Raw genomic sequence first — 21,362 nt, forward strand, 5'->3', positions numbered from 1 at the left:
CGTCTTACATCGTGAGTGTGCACTGGTGGCTGCGTATTAACGCAATCAGTGCATGCGTGGCGTAGCTCCATACCCGGAGCCCTTAAAAATCCGGATGCAGACCCTCTCTCTCTGCTCCCCCCTTCCATCTTTTTCTCTGCCCTCTGCACGTGCTCTTTCCCAGGCCTGGTCCGTTTGTCCCTGTCCCCCTCCCCCAATAAAGTTCTCTGCTACTAAGTAACCAGGTTCTGTTGTGGCTCCTGAACTTTCCACAGGTAACCAGCGCTGCCACCAACACTGTGTATCATTCTTTCAGTGAGAACAGCAGGGGACGGAAAAAGGCTGATGTGTTATGTATTGACTTCGAATTGCCTAAGAGGAAGGCTGGTCAAGATAAAGGCTGAAGGAAGTAATAGAAAACAAAGGGAGATTAATACTGAAAGCTTTATTTTTCTTATTATAGGTGGTCAAACAGAGCGAGTATTCAAGCAAAGGGTAGCAAAACCACACAAGATGTATTTGCTGGGAACGTACGTACACAATTTACAACGAAGACTAGAAGCATCTCCTCAGGGATCGTGGCCTCCCCCAAGAACTCATTCATATACTCGAACTTCTTTTCTGATGCCAAGTTTTAGACACCTTTGTAGCGTCTTCCCTAACTATGTGAGCAAACACTTGTGCCAGACTATGGTTGCTGTTGGGACAGCCTGCAACCTTGTCATTATGGCTTGGATTGGTTATTGCAGTATCATGGTGAATTTTGGCTAGGGAAACATGACTCAAGGCAAGGGTGTCGGCACTGTGAGACGAATAATTGTAAACCACCTGGAGGAAGGCTGATTTGGTGTTAGTCTTTTGCTTGCAAAGAATAACGTAGCACTTGGGGAAGAATGTACAGCACAGAATCCCATAATTGGATATCAGAATGACTATAATCTCTACAGCAGGCAAATACTTGCCGAATGTGGTGGCATAGACAGGGATGAATGTGATCCAAGCGATGAAGTAAATCAGCATGCCAAAGGTCAGGAACTTAGCTTCGTTGTAATTCTCAGGAAGTTTCCTCCCTTTGAATGCAAACAGGAAGCAAACGAAGGCCAGGACTGCGATGTAGCCCAGCATGGTGCCAAATGCAAGGACGGATCCCTCCTCGCATTCCAGGATAATGACTCTAGGCAAGGAGATGTTCTCCTCCACAGCAGGTGCTGCCAAGACCAGCCAGAGAGTGCAAATGACCACCTGAATGCCCGTGCAGGTGAGGACAATGGGGACTGGCCTATAGAGGCACTTCAGGAAGGTCTTCAGCTTGGGATCGAAACTGAACGCTAGCAAAATTTTCAGGGACTTCATCAAAATGCAGGAGACACAGAGGGTAAAGCTCACGCCAAACAGCGTCTGCCTGGTCTTGCACGCAAAGTCTTGTGGTTCACCAATGAAAAAGCCTGTGCTGGCAAAGTTAAGGGCATGGCAGATGAGCATCACGTAGCAGACCGTTAATCCCCCAGATGATTTCACGACTGGTGTGTTCAGGTTTCTTGTAAATATTATGCCAATGGCCAGAACAAAGGCGATTCCTAGTAGGGAGAGGGCGATGAGGAGGAGCGCCAAAGAGTCATCCCAGTCCAGATACTCCACTTCCTTCTCAAAGCACGTAGTGCTCCTTACTGGGGCCCAGTGCGTTTCATTGTTGCATAAAAGGCAATGATCCATATCTAGCAGGGAGAGGAGAATGGTTACATCACAAACATTTAATCTAGGTGGTTGTCCACAATACAGTATAAAAAATAAGCCCGGGGGAGGTCATATTGGTTACTTATTCAAATAAAACCTACACAGAACCCAAAGAATGTGGGAGAGGAAGGTCAACGGAAGCTATGAGGAAGATGGGAAAGTAGAACAGAGAAAGTCAAAAGGCCAGCTGGGCCATGATTCTTCAGGAAATCTATATACTCTGGAGAGATACTAGTTTCTTGTGAACTTGCTATTATTGGTGGCAGTTTAGGGATCTTGTTAAGAAGGTAGTTTTGGAATTAGACACAGCGTAAGCCATTTCCTCCCTCTACACCTATGATTCTTGTAATCCCGTCCAAGCTAAATGAATCATGCAAGACTGTTTCAGAATCTCTCTCTTGAGGACAAGAACAAATAAAAATAGGGTCTGGGGCTGTAGCTCAGTGTTAGAGCATGGGCCTAGAGAGGGTTGGGGGTGTAGCTCAGTGGTAGAGCATGGGCCTAGATAGGGGTTCAGGGTGTAGCCCAGTGGTAGAGCATGGGCCTAGAGAGGGTTGAGGGTGTAGCTCAGTGATAGAACATGGGCCTAGATAGGGGTTTGGGGTGTAGCCCAGTGGTAGAGCATGGGCCTAGAGAGGGTCTGGGGCTGTAGCCCAGTGATAGAGCATGGGCCTAGAAAGGGTCTGGGGCTGTAGCTCAGTGACAGAGCATGGGCCTAGAGAGGGTCTGGGGGTGTAGCTCAGTGGTAGAGCATGGGCCTAGAGAGGGTCTGGGGCTGTAGCTCGGTGGTAGAATGTGGACCTAGTAAACACAAAGCCCAAGGTTTGATATCCAGAATGGAATAGAAAGAAACACATGAAATAAAAGACAAAGCTAAGATTAATATTCAGCCTAAGGGAAATAATTCAGAGGCATCACTGGCAGTGGGTGATGCCTGCGGTTACCTGTCTGGTTGCTATAGTGATTCTCCGGGCAGCTCACACAGTCATAGCAGCACATATGTTGGCTTCCTGTGGCTTTCTTCATTTGACCAGGACTGCATTCCTTGGAGCATTTTGATAGAATTTGCTACAGTAAAAGAAAAAATAAAACCACCAAATAATTAAAAAAGAGGTTTATCCTAGCTATTCCTTACTTAAATATTTGCTAAGTAGCATTTTTGGTCTTTTTCATAGCATTCCCATCTTAAGGAACAGGAACAAGCTTAAAATATATGAGATATTTTTGGATGAAAAAACTACTTTATGGATCTTTTATAACTTTTTTCCCCCTACTGGGTTTTTGGTTGGCAAAGAACTCACTATGTGGACCAAGCTGGCCTTTCCTGGGGTTTAAAGGCATTCATTGTAGCTGGAATTTTCCTGTGTCCACCGGGCTCCTGTAGCCACTCAGACCCAAGTAAACACACAGAGACTTATATTACTTATAAACTGTATGGCCATGCCAGGCTTCTTGCTATCTAGTTCTTATATCTTAAATTAACCCATTTCTATTAATCTACAAGTTGCCACGTGGCTTGTGGCTTACCAGTACTTTTACATCTTGCTTCCTCTGTGTCTGGCTGGCGACTCCTGACTCAGCCTTCCTCTTCCCAGCATTCTCCTCTCTCTTTGTCCCACCTATACTTCCTGCCTGGTTACTGGCCAATCAGCACTTTATTTATTAGCCAATCAGAGCAACACATTCACAGTATACAAAGCAATATCCACAGCAATTTACTACTAAGTCTAGTGACATTTGCTTCTATAAGTAAATCATGGAAAATGGCTCTTTCAGAGAACCCCCAGCAGAGGGAAAAACACATTATTTGTAAAGCTGAAAAAGGAGATGAAGATCTGGGAATTTCCGATTTTATGCTGAAGGAAAAATTCTGCAAGAAAAATAGGACTTCTGTATTTTTTAACAAGATTTTAAAAATTTATGTTCATGAATCTCCCCCCTCTTCTGTGTGTGTGTGTGTGTGTGTGTGTATGTGTGTGTGACTGTGTGTGTGTGTGTCTGTGTGTGTGTGACTGTGTGTGTGTCTCTGTGTGTGTGTATATGTGTGTGTGACTGTGTGTGTGTGTGACTGTGTGTGTGTGTGTGTCTGTGTGTGTATGTATGTGTGTGTGTGACTGTGTGTGTGTCTCTGTGTGTGTGTGTATGTGTGTGTGTGTATGTGTGTGTGACTGTGTGTGTGTGTGTGTGTGTGTCTGTGTGTGTGTGTGTGTGTACCAGAAGAGGGTGTTGCATTTCTTGGAGCTGGCATTACAGGCAGTTGTGAGTCACTGATGTGGGTTCTGGGAACCAAACTCTGGTCCTCTAGAAAAGCAGCCAAGTGCTCATAACCACTGAGTTATCTCTCCAGCCCCTAATTTTAGAAGAAAGTCCGAATCGCGGCATACAAGGAGCACATCCTGTATACCTTTAAAAAACAAAGCAGGGGAAAATTTGGAATTTAAAACTGTTAGAATGTTGGTTTAAAAAAAAAACCCAAAATATGTAAATAATACTTTAAAAATATTTTTATTTTATTTTTGATAGCATTTAGTGTGGTATTTCAATATATCATATGTGCAATGTGTATCAGTCAAATCCATCTGCCTTTGCTCATCTGCTTCCTGCCTTTGTTAACTTTCAGCAATTACTACTCTACCCTCAGCATGGCTATATAAGCTTTCAAATATGAGACAGAATACATGGTTCTTGCCTCTCTGTGTCTGACTTTTTTCTCTTAGCATAATGTTTAAAGTTCTCATTTTGTTACAAATGGCAAGATTTCATTCTTCTCTACAGTTGACAATTTGTTGTATATATACACCACATGTCCTTGCAGCTGATATTGAAATCATCACAAAAATTTAGGTTATAATTCTGCCTTCCTCCTTAGGAACATATAGCACGTTTTCTCCCTCCACATAAAGAGATAGTAAATGCATTTTAGAGTCTGATGTGAATAACTTTGAAATTAAAATAGATGTAAGATTATTTGATGTTTCGGACAGTGAGAAGTGATACTCCAACTAGCCTGTGTGTTGACAATCTTGAAATCTGACCAAATGACCTCTGATATTGTTGGTTTCTGCAATAGGCTAGATGTGTATGAACATCTCCTCCCAGAAGGAAGACTTGTCCTCTGCTGGTCAGCCCTTCCCCTAGTTACTAAATCCTCACTGTTGTAGTAAAGCTTCATGCCACCCCTCAGGGTACATCCCTGCGTCTCACTGATTCTTCCATACAGAAAATGGAGATACATCTTGTAACAACTGAAAAACAGTGCTTCTCACAAAAACAGTAGAGACTCTGCTCTTGATTCAGTGAGAAAGTGAGGCAGCCCATGGTTTAAAAAGCCCCGGAGTGAGCTGCAGGGCTTAGCATAAGGTAAGGCTCCTCGGATGGTGCTGGATGATGCCTGCAATATCAGAGAAGATGGGAGACTTTGAGAGCACAAGGAACGACCGCAGTTCTGTCTTCCAAGGAAGAGAGACATCTTTACTAAGACATCTGTCAGGAGAAATGAACTTGAAGAAAATGGCTTCTAACACGATTGCATTCATTCTTCTGTGCACTAAATATTTGCTGGGTGACCGTTAGTGTGCGGAGCATGATTCTAATTGGAGCCATAGCAAAGAATGAAACAGAATCCTTCCTCTCGAAGGTCTTCAGTTCTAACTGACAAAGTTGACCATAAACAAGATTAAAAATAAGCAAAATGGACAAAATGAGAGATGGTGACAAGTGGGGAGAAAAAAAAATCAAAGACAGGAAGTGAATAGAAGTAGAGAGCTTGTCAATATAATGTTTCCTCTCTCCTGGCCACTCTTCTTCTCTTTCCTTTTTTTAAAAATCTCTTCCCCTCTTTTTTCTTCTTCCTTTCTTCCTCTCTCTCTTCCTTCTGGGGATCTAACACGGTGCTAAACACGTGGTTGACAGTTAACTTATATCACGTTATAAGCTTAGATGTGATTTTTTTTAAGGCAGGATCTCACCGTGTTAACCCAGGCTCACGATTCCCCTGTCTCAGCTTCTCAAGTGCTGGGATGGAAGGCACTCACCATCATGCCTGATTCAGGTGTGACAATTGAAAATAGAATGCAGCAGGTGCAGGGTCCTTCCATCAAGAGACAGAGAGGAAGAGCTGTGGAGTTGCAGGGGAATGGAAATCAAGGGGAAGAGAGAAGGAGAGGAGGTGGTGGGGACAGGAAAATGCTAGATAGAGGCAGGAGAGGGAACACACACACACACACACACACACACACACACACACACACACACACACCCCAAAACAAAACAACTCCAGCTTTTACCTGTAAAGAAGTACGATGCTGTAGAAGAGTTCCGAGCAAATCATTGCATTTTCCAAGGAGGCTGATGGCTTCTTGATTTTTATCTTTTTAGCTCAAGGAACAGTCACAAAGCTCACTGCCACCTGGGTGAGCAGTGACTGGACCTCACAGTGGAGTGTCAGTGGATATCCCGGTGGAAACAGTAGTCAGACTTCAGACTCATTTTGCAAGTTAAACTTCCAGTGAGTCTGCAGTGTGACAAGTGTGTTGTGCGACAGACCAGGGACAAGCATCCTATCAGGGTGTCTCGTGGGCTACCGACAAAGGAAGGTGGCCATTTTCTGAGTTGTAGGAAAGAGTATCAGGAGCTTTGTTTAGGAGACAGTCGGTGAGGACAGCCATCAGATAGATATCCATGTAGAGATGCCGGCTGGGCAGTTATTTGAGTTAAAAGATAAAAATCAAGGAGCCACCAGCCTCCTACAGAATGACATTATTTAAAGACAGGAGCCTGATAAGGTCCCTAAACAGACAACAAAGAGCAGGGCTGAGCCTAGGCACTCCGGTGTTTAGAGGTATTGGAAAGATAAGGACCAACAAAGGAGACAGAAACAGTGGGTAGAGACACGGGGAAATCAAAGGAGTGTGGAGTCTAGGAAGCAAGGAAGGCCCACGGTATGGAGGAAAGAATGTGCAGCTGTTAGATGAATTAGGATGATATTTGGACTTAGTATAAGGGAGCTAGACAAACAATTCTTACAGATTAAAAGAGAATGGAAGGAGAGGAATTGCAGCCAGTCAGATATTTATTATTTTCAAGGAGTTTTGATGTCAAGAGAAATAGGGGCTTGAGTATCAATTGGAGGAGGATGCGGGAAATCAATGCAGCTGCTGCCTTCTGAATATGAGAGAAATAAAGCAGATTTATATCAGCATGTGGACAGTGCAGAAGAGAGCATCACAGAGGATGCAGGAGAATATGAAGTGGGCAGAGCCAGTCCTTAAACAAGTGAAAGGGTTGGGGCCCACAGGTCAAGTGGAGGTACTGCCTTTGGGTACAAGCAAAGCAGTCCATCCACAGGGCCAGATGGAATCTAGGAGCACAGGCACAGATATGCATAGTTCTTCTTCCTATTGCTTCCGTGTTTATAGAACAGAAAGCGGAATCCACTGGAGGCGATGGAGTGAAGTCAGAAGAGAGTGTGAAATGGCCAGCTAGCAAGAGAAGAGACTTAATGCTGCCGGGGAATAGTGGGGTTGATTGCCTAGCCACACAAGGTCCACTGGACACTGGGGCTCATATATTTAATATCAATGAACAAGGTTTGTACTTCCACCTCTCCTGCCCCAAGTTCTCCTACTTAGGGGGCACACACAGAGCTGACCTCATAGTGAGAGGGATTTTGCCAATACTCAGAAATGAGAACACTGAAGAGAGAGGAATGAGAGCATGGAGAGTATGTGTTAGAGTGTTATGCTAGTTGGCCATGGAATTCAGGGAGGGAAGGCGGCCAGTGAACCGTGGGATGATCGTCGGAGGCCCTGCTGGAGATCAGGACTTCGCAGGTGAGATACTAGTTGACTTGAATTCAGCAAAGCAGCCTACGCCAAAATCACCTTGAGTTTCCTGAACTCGCGCTTTGACTCTTGGTTTGTGGTGACGAAGACGTCGTGCTGCAGGTCGTATTCTGCCATTTTTGTGACAGTCATGAGGCCATTGATCTCCTTCCAGAGCACCACGTCATAACCAGTGTTTAAATCCCCATGGGCATCGAAATGAAATGAATTCCTTCCGTCGGTGAATGTCACATTTTTCAGCACGTCAAGCAGCTGTGAAAAGTAAACACATGAGTGAACAGGGCAGTTTCGGTACAACCTTTATCCCAGTGAGGACACTGCATCCTCAGGAATATTACTTAAACTGAAAAGAAAAAAAAAAAAAAAGACGATTCTCGATCATTGTTTGGGCATGCTTAAATATATAGAACTGTTTAAGAAAGAGTGCCCTGTAGCATGAATCTTAAAAGGTCTTATTAATAAAAACAAACCTGAGCCAGGTATTGGGGTGAACGCTGAATGATCAGAGAAGTAGAACAAGCCACAGCTTCCTCACCTCGCCAATTCCTCAGCTGATCCTGTTTCCTCAGACTGGAAGCCTCATAGATCTCAGCTGAACTGCTGCTAAAAGCCTGAAAACTTAACCAGCCAAAAGCTTAACTAGCTCTGGTTCCTGGTTTTCACGCCTTATATACCTTTCTGCTTTCTGCTATCACTTCCTGGGATTAAAGGCATGAGTCACCATTCCTGGCTGTTTCCAGTGTGGCCTTGAACTCACAGAGATCCGGATGGATCTTTGCCTCCCAAGTGATAGGATTAAAGGTGTGTGTGCCACCATTTTCTGGCCTCTATGTCTATCTAGTGGCTGTTCTGTCCTCTGACCCCAGGTAAGTTTATTAGGGTGCACAATATTTTGGGGAACCCAATATCACCACAGTGCTCCTGCCCCTTCTCTCAGGTTCTAGATTTGATCTCTGCAGAAGTTTTTCCCATGTGAAATTATAAAAGCATGTTAGTTTTTTAGAGATGATAGCTTTTCTAGCCTATGAAACTGGAATCTGAGCACCTGCACGTGTCCATGTGGCAGATTTTCAGGATGGGTTCTGTGGAGCAGGTGGGGGCTTTTGGCTCCTTCTGTCATGGCTCGCGCAATAGTGATGGTAAAATACTCCTTGTCATTGTTTCTCTGATGCTTCTTAAGTCTGTCTCAGTGATGAGCACACAGTCAAGTGGCCTCTGAACTCTATTTCTAACTGAAGTTACAAAGTGATTTCTTTTCATTCTGGAAGAAAGAAATGTAACTGAAAAATGACCTGCCTTGCTGTCCAGTTGGTGTGGTGAGAACCGGCATCGAAGGGGGCTGGAGCACGAAGTGCTTTGCTGGCTACGGCAGCCACACTGAGCTTGTGCTGTACAGAAAGGACAGTGGGGTTGAAACTAGGAGAGTGTAGTCTGCTGTTTACTTGATGACTAAGCACAGTGTGTGCCCTCTCTCAACACACTCATCATGGCCCACTGGTTGCCTAAGTCCACGGTTCTATGTGGCTTTGGTGGGTTAAACATATATAGGATGAGGCAGACATTATTCTATCTGAATAGAATTATTCTTCTCCATCTATTTTGGACTAATTTGAAATGCTTTATTTTTTTGTCACTAGACTGAAAAAAAATCAACTTACATTTTTAGGTAAATGTATTCATTATCTATTATAGTCACGTAATAACCAAATATATTGCCTTAGCAAAATCTCAAAGTATGTGTTGATTTTTTTTTTTTTTTTTTTTTTAGTTTTTCGAGACAGGGTTTCTCTGTGTAGCTTTGCGCCTCTCCTGGAACTCACTTGGTAGCCCAGGCTGGCCTCGAATTCACAGAGATCCGCCCGGCTCTGCCTCCCGAGTGCTGGGATTAAATGCATGCGCCACTACCGCCTGGCTGTATGTGTTGATTTTATTACTTGTCCCCACGGGTTTATTACTTTGTTTAGTGAATGTAAATTAATTGCTTTAAAGAGGCAGAATGCATCAGAGCTATTATGATGGAATTAACAACAGAAATGACATCTTATTCTCCGGCTATGGGTGTGATTCAGAGGGTAGAGCGCTCTCATAACGTGTATGATGTCCTGGATTCAATCCTCAGTGCCACAGCTGTCAACCCAGGACTCAGATTGTGTGTGTGTGTGTGTGTGTGTGGTGGGGGGCTGGGAGTTCAAGGCCAACCTGGACTGCATAAGACCTGGCTTCAAAAAAAAAAAAAACTTTTTTTTTTTTATTCTAACATTGACCAGAATTAAAAAAAAAAAACTAGAGGGACTGAAACTAAATGAATAAATCAGAGCTTCAGTGATAAAGAGCTTTGCTTTAATAAATAAAATGGCTTCAGTGTTCCCCCCCCCTTCTGCCTATGCACCGCTTTAAATAGTGCTCCTTTCTCAAGCAGTGCTCCCACATCAGCCTCAGTCACTGACTTAGGAAGCAGATCTCTTTTTTAGTCTTGTGTTTAAACTGTAATTTCCACCTGCTTCCCCCTCCCTGAATCTAGTTATAGTTTATATGAAGATCTGATCCAGATATGTTCTATAAATAACAATAGCATTGCATAATAGCCATGCACAATCTATGCTTGCTCTGAGAGGGCAGAAGAAAATAACAGTGAAAACCTTTACTTAGGAAAGACGTCAGAACATCGACTTTGGAGTAAGGTAAATTTTGAACAGAACTTCTAAATTATGAAGTGCTATTTTCCAACAATTACGACCCCCCCCCCCAGGGGGACTAAACTTGGAGTCCACACCACAAAATTTAGAGACTGAGAATGGCATTTCTATTATAGGATTCACTTCTGTATGTTGATATTCTGTTTTTAAGACCGTGGGCTGGGGCCCACACTAGTTAACATAATGTGTTTATCTTGGGCTCCGTTTCCCTAAGCACCTGATGCGTGCTCCATCTCTCTACATAAGCTTGTTTGTGGGAAGTTGTATCCATGTGACCAAATTAGAGCACATCAGGAAGAGTAGACTTACGTCTTTGTCCTAGTGTCCAGACCATATCTGTTTCTTTAGTCAAATTTTCTGTGGCATAACAAAACACCCAGCAAACCAAGATTGACAGTTTCACTCCCAGCTCTAGGAGTGGCTATGGCAAATACTTTAACTTCGAGTTCTTCTCATTCCCTGACCTCTACGACTTGGCTCCAAGTATATCTCCTCCTCCACTCCCTTAGGGTAGAGCATAAAACATAAGTTTTGTGGCCCTCCCCACAAACTGTAGAGATAAAAAGTGATCCATCTCCAGCTCAAAATCCCAGCAGCACAGACTTAACATCAGTAGCTACTATTACCCTTACAACTGAAGGTCACGCTCAAGCCTCCCCCAACTTCCAGACTGATATGAAGCCACCATTGCGTAATTCCATGTCTTCTAAGGTCTTGAAATTCACCATCTCCAAAATAGAAGGTCTATATTTTTCCCCACCAGACCTCCACATTTCTCCATGTTTCCATTTTTAACACACGGTATTAACTGTCCTGATTGGGAATCATTTGTGACATCTTTGTTGTGTTTTTGCTTTAAAACAAAAACAAAAACAAAAAACATCTAATCTATTCTAAATATTCTTCATCCATTTTCTCTAATGTTCAAAACACTGTCTCTGCAGTGGAAAATAGGGCATCACTCTGCTGCCTAAAAAGTTTTTAATTGGTCCCCGTTTTGCTCTCTACCATCCAAACTCTAGGCATCCTTCACAGATTCCCTATATCAGCAACTGGAGCATCACCTGATATGCTGTTAAAAAGACAGGTTTTCCAGTTCTGCGGTAATTCAATTGCATATCCAATTTTGAGATGTCCTTTCCGGCCAAGTCTTTTGACAAAGTGCCCCACCTGAATCCCTGGTCTCATTTGTTTCCAGCTTCCCTTCAAGACTCCAGTCCTGTGAAGTTGTCTGGGCTTCAGAGAATGTTAAGTTGCTAAGGCTGAACTTGCTGCCTGGGTTATGTGCTGTGCTGCCATGTTTGTCTGGCGTGTGTATGACATGCCGCAGTGTGCCCTCCTGTGCAGCATGCAGCTTGGCAATCATCTGATTACATACCACATTGACTGCTGTAGGAGGGGATTCTGTTTTCCTCCCCAGGGTACCTGCAGCGCACAACACAGTGCCTGGAACACGGAGGCAGCTAACAAATACGTCCTAAGTAAACATGTGATGTGTGGCTGTTAATATTTTCTCATCTCAGATGTGTGTTAACATTTTCTCCTTCCAGCCATGCCACTCATTACTTTATATAGGACGGGATGGAAGAAGGAGCCAAAACCGAACCATTAGCTACAACATGAAGAAGTTTTGCTTGCATACACCTGAAGAATGCTAAAAATCTATGGATGTAAAATAGCGGTGACTGTGTGCTGTCCCTGAGCACTGCGCTCACCAAACACAGCCAAAGCAGTGTCCTAATGCCACTGGAATCTAAATTTAGTTGGATCTAAAACCACTCATGAAGTATATTACTATTAGGGCATTTTGCTAGGGGGTTAAGCAATTAGGAATGCATCTTTGATCAAGGATCCCAAATGTTAATGTTTGTTTTAAAATTCAATGTCTTATAAAGATTTTCTATGTAAAAAGGCCATTGATTGGAGGACTTGTCACCCAAACCTGGCACTGATTATTGTGTGACTCACTTGCATCATGATCAAAGAAATGCCTCACCCTGTCTCCTCCTTTTCAGTCTGTTTCTAAATTAACAGGTTCTCAGAGGCGTGGGAAACGACCTCAAGCTCCTAGTGTTTAAATAAAACATTAAGATTCTATTTTCTCAAGTTTTTTCAAAATATTTGAGATATATTTCTGATATAAAATACTTTTCAGATCTTTGGTAGATAAATAAATAGCTCTGTCTGTTTCTGTTTCTTTTCACTTATAAAATTCCTCCTGTTATTTTCTCTTGTATCCTGTAGGTTCAAGGACTAGTCTCCATTTTTCTTCCAGTCTCTCTTTTCTAAAATTCAGCTCAGTCATTTCAGTATAATAGCTTACTTTTTAAAACCAAAAAGTGCTTTTCTACAGTACCCTAGGTGAGAAGTATTGAAATGTATAGAGAATGCCATATGGAATGTAGGGGTCTAAAGGAGAGGAGTCTAAACAAAGGTAATATAAAGTTTTCTTCCCCAATCCCTCATTAGAACTTTATATAACACTAAGGAAGTGCTTTCAAGTAGATGTTTAAAAGTTATTAGAAATATGTGTATCCTATGTAGAAGAATTTTACTTTCAATGAAGAACCTAATCACTAATCATTTACATCTTTATTAGAGTTTGGGCTTTCTCTTTATAAAGCAAAAAATCCCTGAAAATGAGCCATATGTGTCCCACAACATGTATAATGATTATGCATCTATTAAAAATAAAAGTAAGCACAATTTAAAAATGAGCAATTTCAAATACGTGGTTCCAGGGCTGAGTCTGCAGCTCAGAGGGAGGATGCTCCCAGAACCCCAGAGCAAAACAAAACCAAGACAACAACAGCAGCAACAACAACAAAGTAAGAACAAACAGACAAACATGGAAGCGATTCATCTGAATGAGTAAGCAGGTTACCGCAGGCATCGGTGCTGATGTTGCAGGTGCTGATGATGTTGCTAGGATGCAGCGCCTGGCAGCACAAGCTTAGCTTGCACAAGGCCATTGTTTCGATTCTAAGCAATAGCAATAAAAGTGATGATGACAAAAATACCAATAATATTCTAGAAGGCGCTTATACCATCCACACTGTCTTATTCTATTCTACCCTCTGCTCACTTCTAACTCTAAAGGACATATATGTTGTAACATGATACTGTCTTAAGACCTTTAAGCCATCTCTCCAGCCCCCAAGCCATATTAAACTTTAAGTCTTTTCACAGTAATCCAAGAAAAGAAAGGAAAACATTACTGCATGCACACTTGGTGTCCCATTTAAACCTAAATTATGATAATATAATAAACCTAACAACATTCCCTTGAAGGAGACTCGAGGGGGATGAAGAGATGGCTCAGTGGTTAAGAACACTGGTTGCTTTTTTAACTGACTCAGGTTCTAGTCTCAGCACCCACATGGTGACTCACAACTATGTTTAACTCCAATTCCAGGGATTCAACACTCTCTTCTGGCTTCAGCAGGCATTGCTTGCACACAGTGCACATACATACACGCAGGCAAAACACTCATACACGTAAAACAAAAACACAAATCTTAAAACATACATACACACACACACACACACACACACACACACACACACACACACGTGCGTACTCTACAGACAGCATCCTACTTATGAGAGTAAGAACATTTACTGGAGCAGTGGTTCTCAACTTTCCTAATGCTGCGACCGTTTAATATAGTTCCTTATGTGGTGATCCACAACCATAAAATTATTTTCACTACTACTTTGTAAGTATAATTTTGCTACTGTTATGAATCATAATGCAAATATCTATGTTTTCTGATGGTCTTAGGCAACCCATGTGAAAGGGTGGTTGGACACCCCTCCCCCCCCAAACAGGTCACAACCCACAGGTTGCGAACTACTGGACTAAAGGATAGGAATATAATGTACCAGCCTTACAATTAGAGGGGATGTAGGAAGACCAGGACTGAAGTCATGTTTATTTATGATGCATTTTGTCTATAGTTTCCTCACATACATGAGGAGTATCCCTAATCCAAAATGCTGCAAATCTGAGTTTTTGAGCACCAACTTGATAGTACAAGTGAAAAATTCTACACTTGACTTCACTGGAACAACATAGCTACACTAAAATATTGTATAAGACCACCTTTAAGTTATATGAACAAGGCAAGTATAAGCAAAGATTAATTTTACTTATAGACTTTGTCCTATACCTAAGATATCAAATCTGAAACATTTCATATCAGATGAAATGGGAAACATTATTGTATTTAACGATTGCAAAAATAGTCTTTCAATTTGTGCAGTCTAATTCTTATGGATAAAAATAATTAAACAACATAATGCATATCAAGAATTGAAAATAATCCATATGTCTGAGGAGGAATGCGGGGCGTTTACCCACCAACCCTACAGCTCCCCAGAGTTTTCTTGAGTGCGAGCAGCAGGAAATATTAGATAGAAGGATTTAGATTGTGGAGATAAACAGATAGAAAATAAAGGACAGCCTCGAGAGAGTCTGGAACCTATTGCAACGAACCCTGACTGTCTCTGCCCCAGGGTATTTATAGAGATGCCAAGGGGTGGAGCAAAAGACCTCCTCCCCCAGCACAGCCAAGTGCAGACCATCTCAGACACCTGCACTCAGGCCGGTGGTCCTAATCATCCTCTCTATGAGGACCTGCTGGGTAAAGCCACGAGGAACCTGAAAACAGGCTCCCACAGAGGAAGACAGCACTACTAACAGAACCTCCTCAGAAAATAAAACAGAGCTTTGAGGCTTAAGGAAAGAAATGAGGATAAAATATAGCTATCTTCAAGAATAAAAAGTTATATTAGCAATATAGGTTACAAAATGACAGTTTTCACTTGTAGAAGGGATAAGGTTAAGAGTAAGTACTGTGGACCTTTGTAAAATAAATCAAGAAGGAAAATGATAGTAGGTGAATGGGCTTGGATATGTGAATTAGTACCTCCCATGGTTGAAAGGCGTTAAGTTTCTGACAGTCTCGGGCTTGGCACAGATCCCGCACGGCATGGCCAAGGGCAAACACTGCAAGCTGAATGCTGTGGATGAGCCCGGGCTCAGTGTAATGCCAGAGAAAGTCGTTTCTCATGAAGAAGTGGTTTTCAACAGTCTTGGTAGTGTCATGGGTCAAAGTTGCATGAGAATAGTTGGAAATGCATTGACTCAAATCACCATCTTTGATGTGTTTACAGGCAGAAAAAAGCATGGCAAATTCTTGTAGGGGTTTGTTATTGTTATTGGGATACATATGCAGAGTTTGAAGAAAAGAATGGAAAGAAGACATATTTCCTCTTCTGAAGGTAAACCCTACCACTTTGCCAAGCTTCTTAACATTAGGAATGGTGATAATCTTGGTAGCAGTTGACCAATTATCGCTAGCAATCCAGAGCTTATTTATTTTCCTTTCAATGGCTTTAGTGAAGAGATTAAAAACATGGAATTTCCTCAGAAACACCACAATGACATTAACCTGGGCTTCTGCAATGATTTTCTCCAGTGTCTGATTGATTCTGACTTCGATACTAGTATCTGAGAGGAAGGCTGGCAAAACCTCTTTGAAGGCAATGCACACGTTGTTGGCAGCAGCCTGAATTGCAAACGTGTTCAAAGCTAGTCTTCCATAGTCATCATCTGTTGTGATGACACCAATCCAGTTCCATCCAGATTGTTGAATCAGGTGGGCCATTGCTTTAGTTTGGTAGAAGTCACTGGGCACAGTCCGTAAAAATGAAGGAAAGCGGATTTTGTCACTCAGGATTTCTGCCGTGGATTCATAACTCACCTGGAAGCAGATAGAATCTGTGTTATGTTTGTGGGGCACAGGAGCCGGTTATGGTAAGCTCATTGTCCTTTGATTTCTATTGCCTCTCCTAAATTCTTTTGCTATAAGAAGATCAACTCATGTTAGCACCCAACCGTGTTTAGTTACATTGCCTTCTTTGAACCTAGCTGATGTTACTATGGAAACAGAGCAAGTGAAGCCCTCAGAAATAGGTGTCTTTTCTATATCAAGTTAAAAACTGTCAGAAATTAGTTCCTGTCTATTGCAAAAACTACCCCTTACCTAATTCCCAGGTTTCTCCAATCTTTTCCTAAAAACAAATGTAATCAAAATCAATGTATGGAAGGAAGTAGACCAAAAATGTACCTGTGGCATGAGCTGTAAGTTGAGCATCCTTGAGACCGCCATGGATATTTCAGAGTAGCCAGCCCCTATGACAGCTTTCACCCTTGGCATGTAGCTGGAATAGTCACACTGAAAGGTCACCGTTTCTCTAGAGCAGTTGAATTTAGAGAGGAACCTCAGAGTTGCTGCCACGGCTGCTGTGACTTCGGTACAAGAGTCATAGATTTCATACCCCAGTTTGACTCCAGACAACAGTGTCGAGTTATTGATCACCTCAATGCTGTGTATCATAGCCAGAGCTTGAAGAAATGCTGATATTTCAAAGCTGTGGAGAAACAAGCATTTTCTGAAACAAGACGTGACTAATCTATTGATATGGGATAGCTCACCTCACCCACACCTCTGCCCTTTGACGGATAATTTCTGGATGAGTCCAGGTGATTTCATGAAAAATATGAACTTTATTTGAAAACAACTTTTCCCTTCTCCTCCCCTCTGATAATAATTTTAATAGAATACCTTCTATTTATTTGTTGACAGTTTTATAAATGTAAACAATGTATTTTTGAAAGGTACATTTTTAATTAAAATATAACTGTATCATTCTCCCTCCAGTGCCTCCTAGCTACTACTGTTCACTCAACCCATGTCCTCCCAACTCTATCTAGCCAGTGGCCTCTTTTTCTTTGATTATTATTGTTACATACATATGTGTGCATGTACAAATATATATAAATATAATCTGCTGAATTCACTTTTGTTGTTTGTGTGTATATGGTTCCAAGGCTGATCACTCTGTATTGGATAGCCAATAAGGAGACTCATTCCTGGGGGAGGCTCCTTCTTCTCCCAGCAGCCATTAGTTGCCTGTGGTGCTTTGAACAATGTACCTTGATCATAGCCACTTCCAACTTTTTCCTCCCACTCCCCCGATGAAAATAATTTTAATGGAAACCCTTAAAAGGGATAATGTTAGAAACCCACGTTTCATAAGAAGAGTCTACAGCACAGCGCTTAGCCTTTTCTTGACGAATCTTGGGATCGTGTTGAACAATTTAACGTTCTGTGATATCTGGTGTGCTGAGTTTTGCTCCCTTTGGTAGGTTCATGTCAGCATGTTACTGCTGTCAATACAGACACTTCTTAGACTTAAATCCTATCTTTTAGTTTTCTGGTTTTAATCTGTTGTGGTTGGAAATCAGATAAATGAGACTTTTATAAATTCAAATTTTTATTTTTAAAAATAATTTCTTTTGTTGAGATTATAATATAAATATATCATTTCCTCCTTCTCTTTCCTTGATCCAAACCCTCCCATATGCTGCATCTCCTTGTTCTCTTTCAAATATATGGCCTCTTTTTCACTAATTGTTGTTACATACATATATATGTCCAAACACATAAATGAGACTTTTAAGAATTACTGGATAAAGCCCAGTCATTATTCAGAGAATGCTGACTAGTGTAGATCAGAGACACAGCTGTTTCAGAGAACATTTCTCTCATGCATCTTGCTTTGGGATTATTTTAGGGACCTCAGTAATTTAATCCTGACTCATTGTTATTTCATTCGCTACTGTACATAAACATTACATGTATGACCTCATGTAAAATAAAAGATCAGTGGATGCTTTTTAAGTGGATAAAGGAGGACTTCAGAGTTTTGATTCTAAAGTTTCCTTAGAGCTCATTAAGTTAGGATTGCTTGAAAATTACTATTTGTCACTGTGGGATGACTGAAGATAAAATGTGGAAAATCATTAGAATGTTTATTGAAAATGAGAGAAAAGATTAGTAGATTACCTCATAATTAACCCATATCGTATTTTCATAGTCCCTTACATGTAAACTCAATGACCTTGGTGTCCCCAGTGCTCAGAACAGGGGCCAGGTGACGCCAGCCCCTGGCTTGGTGTTAGTAAAACACATTTCTCTTGAGGTGTGACAATGCAGTCAAACATTTAATTTATTTGTGATTTTTTTCTTCCTGGAAGAAGTTTGTTAGATCAAATGTTACATTTAGATTTATTGTTGGTTATTGGCTTAAAATTATGGGCTTCAATTTTTTGGGTGCCAATTTTATGCACTGAAAATCTTCACTTATTATTTTGTGCCATCTCAGCACTCTTTGATAAGGAAACAAATAAGCAGGATACATGTTTCAAATCCCAGCACTCTGGAGGTCAAGGCAAAAGGGAGCAACAGTTGAGGCTAGCCTGAGATATATAAGGAGACCTGTCTCAAAGCAAAACAAACAAAACAAAACAGAAAAGTGAAATAAAAGAGAAATTTAAGATTATATCAGGTTGTAGTCAGAATTTTAAGAGGCACAGGGAGGCTTGAGGGTCACATTGTCATACCAACTGACACTGATGCTGCCGGTGTCCCTAAAGGTTATCTGGTCTCGTTTTTTTTTTTTTACAGACGGGAACTGCAAGTCAATTTCTCAAAAACTGTGTCCTAAAACTGAAATTTAACTAAAACACTTGTTTTCCTTAAAAAGAAAAAATCCACCTGTAACACCATTCCCCCAGTTTTAGTTTTGCACATGACACTGTGAAAAGAATTATTCTGCCTGCTGCAATTTGTTCACTAAAAGGGAAATGGAGCATTCTGATGTGAGGATGGTCCTAACTTATTAGCAAAGGATGAGATTATTCTAGAGGGAAAGGAATATAGCACTGATGAAATGTGAGCATGAAAAACTCAAACGTGGACTTTTAAATAAGGCATAAAACAAGAAACCTATGCTTATAATAATGATGTACATGCTGCCGGCAACAGAAATACAAGCATGGCATGCTTGCTGTTGTGCAGAACAAGTTACAGTGTCCTTCCAAGTGGCTTCGGAGATTTTTTAAAAAGCATAGTTTAAAAAAGTACATTACTGTAAAGCCTTCTCTACCCCTGTGTTTGGAAGTTGAATCTATTGTAAGGACCACAAAACTAACCAGATACAACTTCAAAATATACTCTTGTTCTATTGTTTAAAATGCTATCACAAGCAAACTATCTGAACATATTAATCTTACAGCACAATCTTGAATTCTAATCCTCCCCCCCCCCTCTTAGTTTTACTCACCCAACACATTTCTGGATTTGTGGTCTCCTGGGATGGTCGTCTGAGGACAACATTTTTTCATGAATGGCAAATAAACCTCCAATCATGACATGTCCAGGAGAAGTGATAGCCACAAAGTCATCTGGGCTGTGGCAAGACTGGGAGGTAGCAAGAATAATCAGGAAGCAGGTAATTACTATAATTAATAGTGCCATGCTTCTGTCTTATTTGCTCAGCTCATGAGAATTATTAGGAACCACTCAGTTCGCAGATGCTAATGACAAGAGTCCCATTTCCCCTCAATGCCTTGGAAGCATAGGGCAATGTCAAGGGCCAGAAGTGCCCAGTATTCAGATTCTTGACGTCAGTGAAAACAGTTTTCTCACCAACAAGAGCATGTCAGATTCTAACAGTCTTTGGTGCTGAGCCACACAACAGTGGACATGTGAGAGCTACAGATACCTGATAGAATTGTAAACACAGGAGTGTGCTGATAGAATGGGAAAACAGATCTTTGGGACATTGTATTCTTTTACTCCAGAGGGATGTCAAAGGCTTTGCATCCTGTTGGCTTTTCTTTTGAAACAGGTTTAGGACCTTTTGCAAGAAGCCGAAAAGGGAACGTCCTTCTTATAAAATGGGTAGTTCTATGTCTTCTAAACGTGCTGCTCTCAATGCAAAAAAAAAAAAAAAAATTAAGTGTAATTGATCAGCTATTTAGAAAAAAAATCATCCTGCTTTTATTTCTCCTAGAAATCTCAACTTTAAAAGGGAAATTCAGTTGATTTAGGCTTTCATTATTTCCGAGTTACACGTAGTAAACATAAATGGCTTTTGTTCAGCTGGGCAAAACTAAAAACAGGGTGGGATTTGTCAGAGAGGAAAGGAAGGTCTGTTACAGATAACTATCATTTATATCACTGACCTGTTCATTTCTTATTTATATGAATTTTGTACATGTTTTTAAATACTTATACATCAAGAATAACATAATGAAACATGTATCCTTTTTAATTTGCTTGATTATTCTGAGACAGGGTCTCTCTATGTAGCTCTGGATGGCGTAGAACTTGCTCTGTAGACCAGACTGGCCTGAAACTCACAGAGATCCACCTGCCTCTGTCTTCTGAGTGCTGGGATTAAAGGCGCGCGCCCCTCCTGACAACACGTATCCTTTAAAGAAGAGAGATTTACTTTGATGCAAGTGTTTTGCTTGCATGTACGTATGTGCACTAGGTGCATACCTGGTGCCTGTGGAAGCCTGAAGAGAGAGGAGGGCAGAGAAGGCTGTTGAATCTCCTGGAACTGTAGTTACAAATGATTGAAGTTGCCATGTGGGTGCTGGGTACAGAACCTACATCGTCTGCAAGAGCAGAAAATGCTCTTAACTGTGGAGCCGTATTTCCATCCCTAAGGGTTAGCTCTTGGAATTTAAGGGGGGTCCAGAAACTTCAGTGACTTAGACACCATTGAGACCACTGAGGATGAGTTTAAAGTTTATTGTTCAAAATCATTCTAAAAAATACTTGGCCATATTTGTTTGGTTTTGGTATTTTTTTTAAAAAAATCTATCTTTTGTGTTGATTTTCATTTTTTTATTTGAAAGAGAGGGGGGGAATAAAAATGATGTTGGTAATTAGGAAGGTGGGGATGATCTAACTGGGAGCAGTTAGATGATGGGAAAGAATATGATTAAAATATATCATATGAAAAAATCATACACATCATGTATACTAGCTTGATGGATAAAATAATGCTTGCTGTAAAAGGTTTATCAGGGGAAAGCAGTCTTTGGTCTACCATCTCTCTGTTATTTGGAGGGTAGTAGATAAATCTCTAAAGGAATTTCAAAACACAATAGCATAATAGTGACTGTTGCATTTTAAATGATCCAGATTAGTTGTAGATTCAGAAAGGTATGAAGTTAGGCTGACTG

The 21,362-nt window shown here is 41.3% G+C and overlaps 1 protein-coding gene and 1 long non-coding RNA gene across 2 annotated transcripts; one reads left to right on the plus strand and one right to left on the minus strand.

Annotated features, from left to right (window-relative positions):
* Window positions 1-427: 427 nt before the first annotated feature.
* On the minus strand, window positions 428-19,641 carry Gprc6a (G protein-coupled receptor class C group 6 member A). Its single transcript, XM_059272567.1, has 6 exons — window positions 19,448-19,641; window positions 16,387-16,690; window positions 15,184-16,020; window positions 7,596-7,808; window positions 2,658-2,781; window positions 428-1,694 (listed from the first exon to the last, which is right to left on the minus strand). The coding sequence occupies exons 1-6, from the start codon at window positions 19,639-19,641 to the stop codon at window positions 580-582; spliced, it is 2,787 nt and encodes a 928-aa protein (XP_059128550.1). The 3' UTR covers window positions 428-579.
* Window positions 15,417-16,841, plus strand: LOC131918457 (uncharacterized). Its single transcript, XR_009380982.1, has 3 exons — window positions 15,417-15,538; window positions 15,736-16,073; window positions 16,659-16,841. It is a non-coding gene; the product is annotated as an uncharacterized LOC131918457 (long non-coding RNA).
* Window positions 19,642-21,362: the final 1,721 nt, after the last annotated feature.

Source organism: Peromyscus eremicus, chromosome 8b (genome assembly GCF_949786415.1).
Source record: "Peromyscus eremicus chromosome 8b, PerEre_H2_v1, whole genome shotgun sequence".
In the NCBI taxonomy this organism is placed as follows: domain Eukaryota; kingdom Metazoa; phylum Chordata; class Mammalia; order Rodentia; family Cricetidae; genus Peromyscus; species Peromyscus eremicus.

Coding starts and splice junctions, on each gene's coding strand:
- Gprc6a (XM_059272567.1), bottom strand. CDS start 19,641: ATGGCACTATTAATTATAGTAATTACCTGCTTCCTGATTATTCTTGCT. Junction 2,782..7,595: donor GCGAGTTCAGGAAACTCAAG/GTGATTTTGGCG, acceptor CTTTTACTGTAG/CAAATTCTATCAAAATGCTC. Junction 1,695..2,657: donor TCACTATAGCAACCAGACAG/GTAACCGCAGGC, acceptor TCTCCCTGCTAG/ATATGGATCATTGCCTTTTA.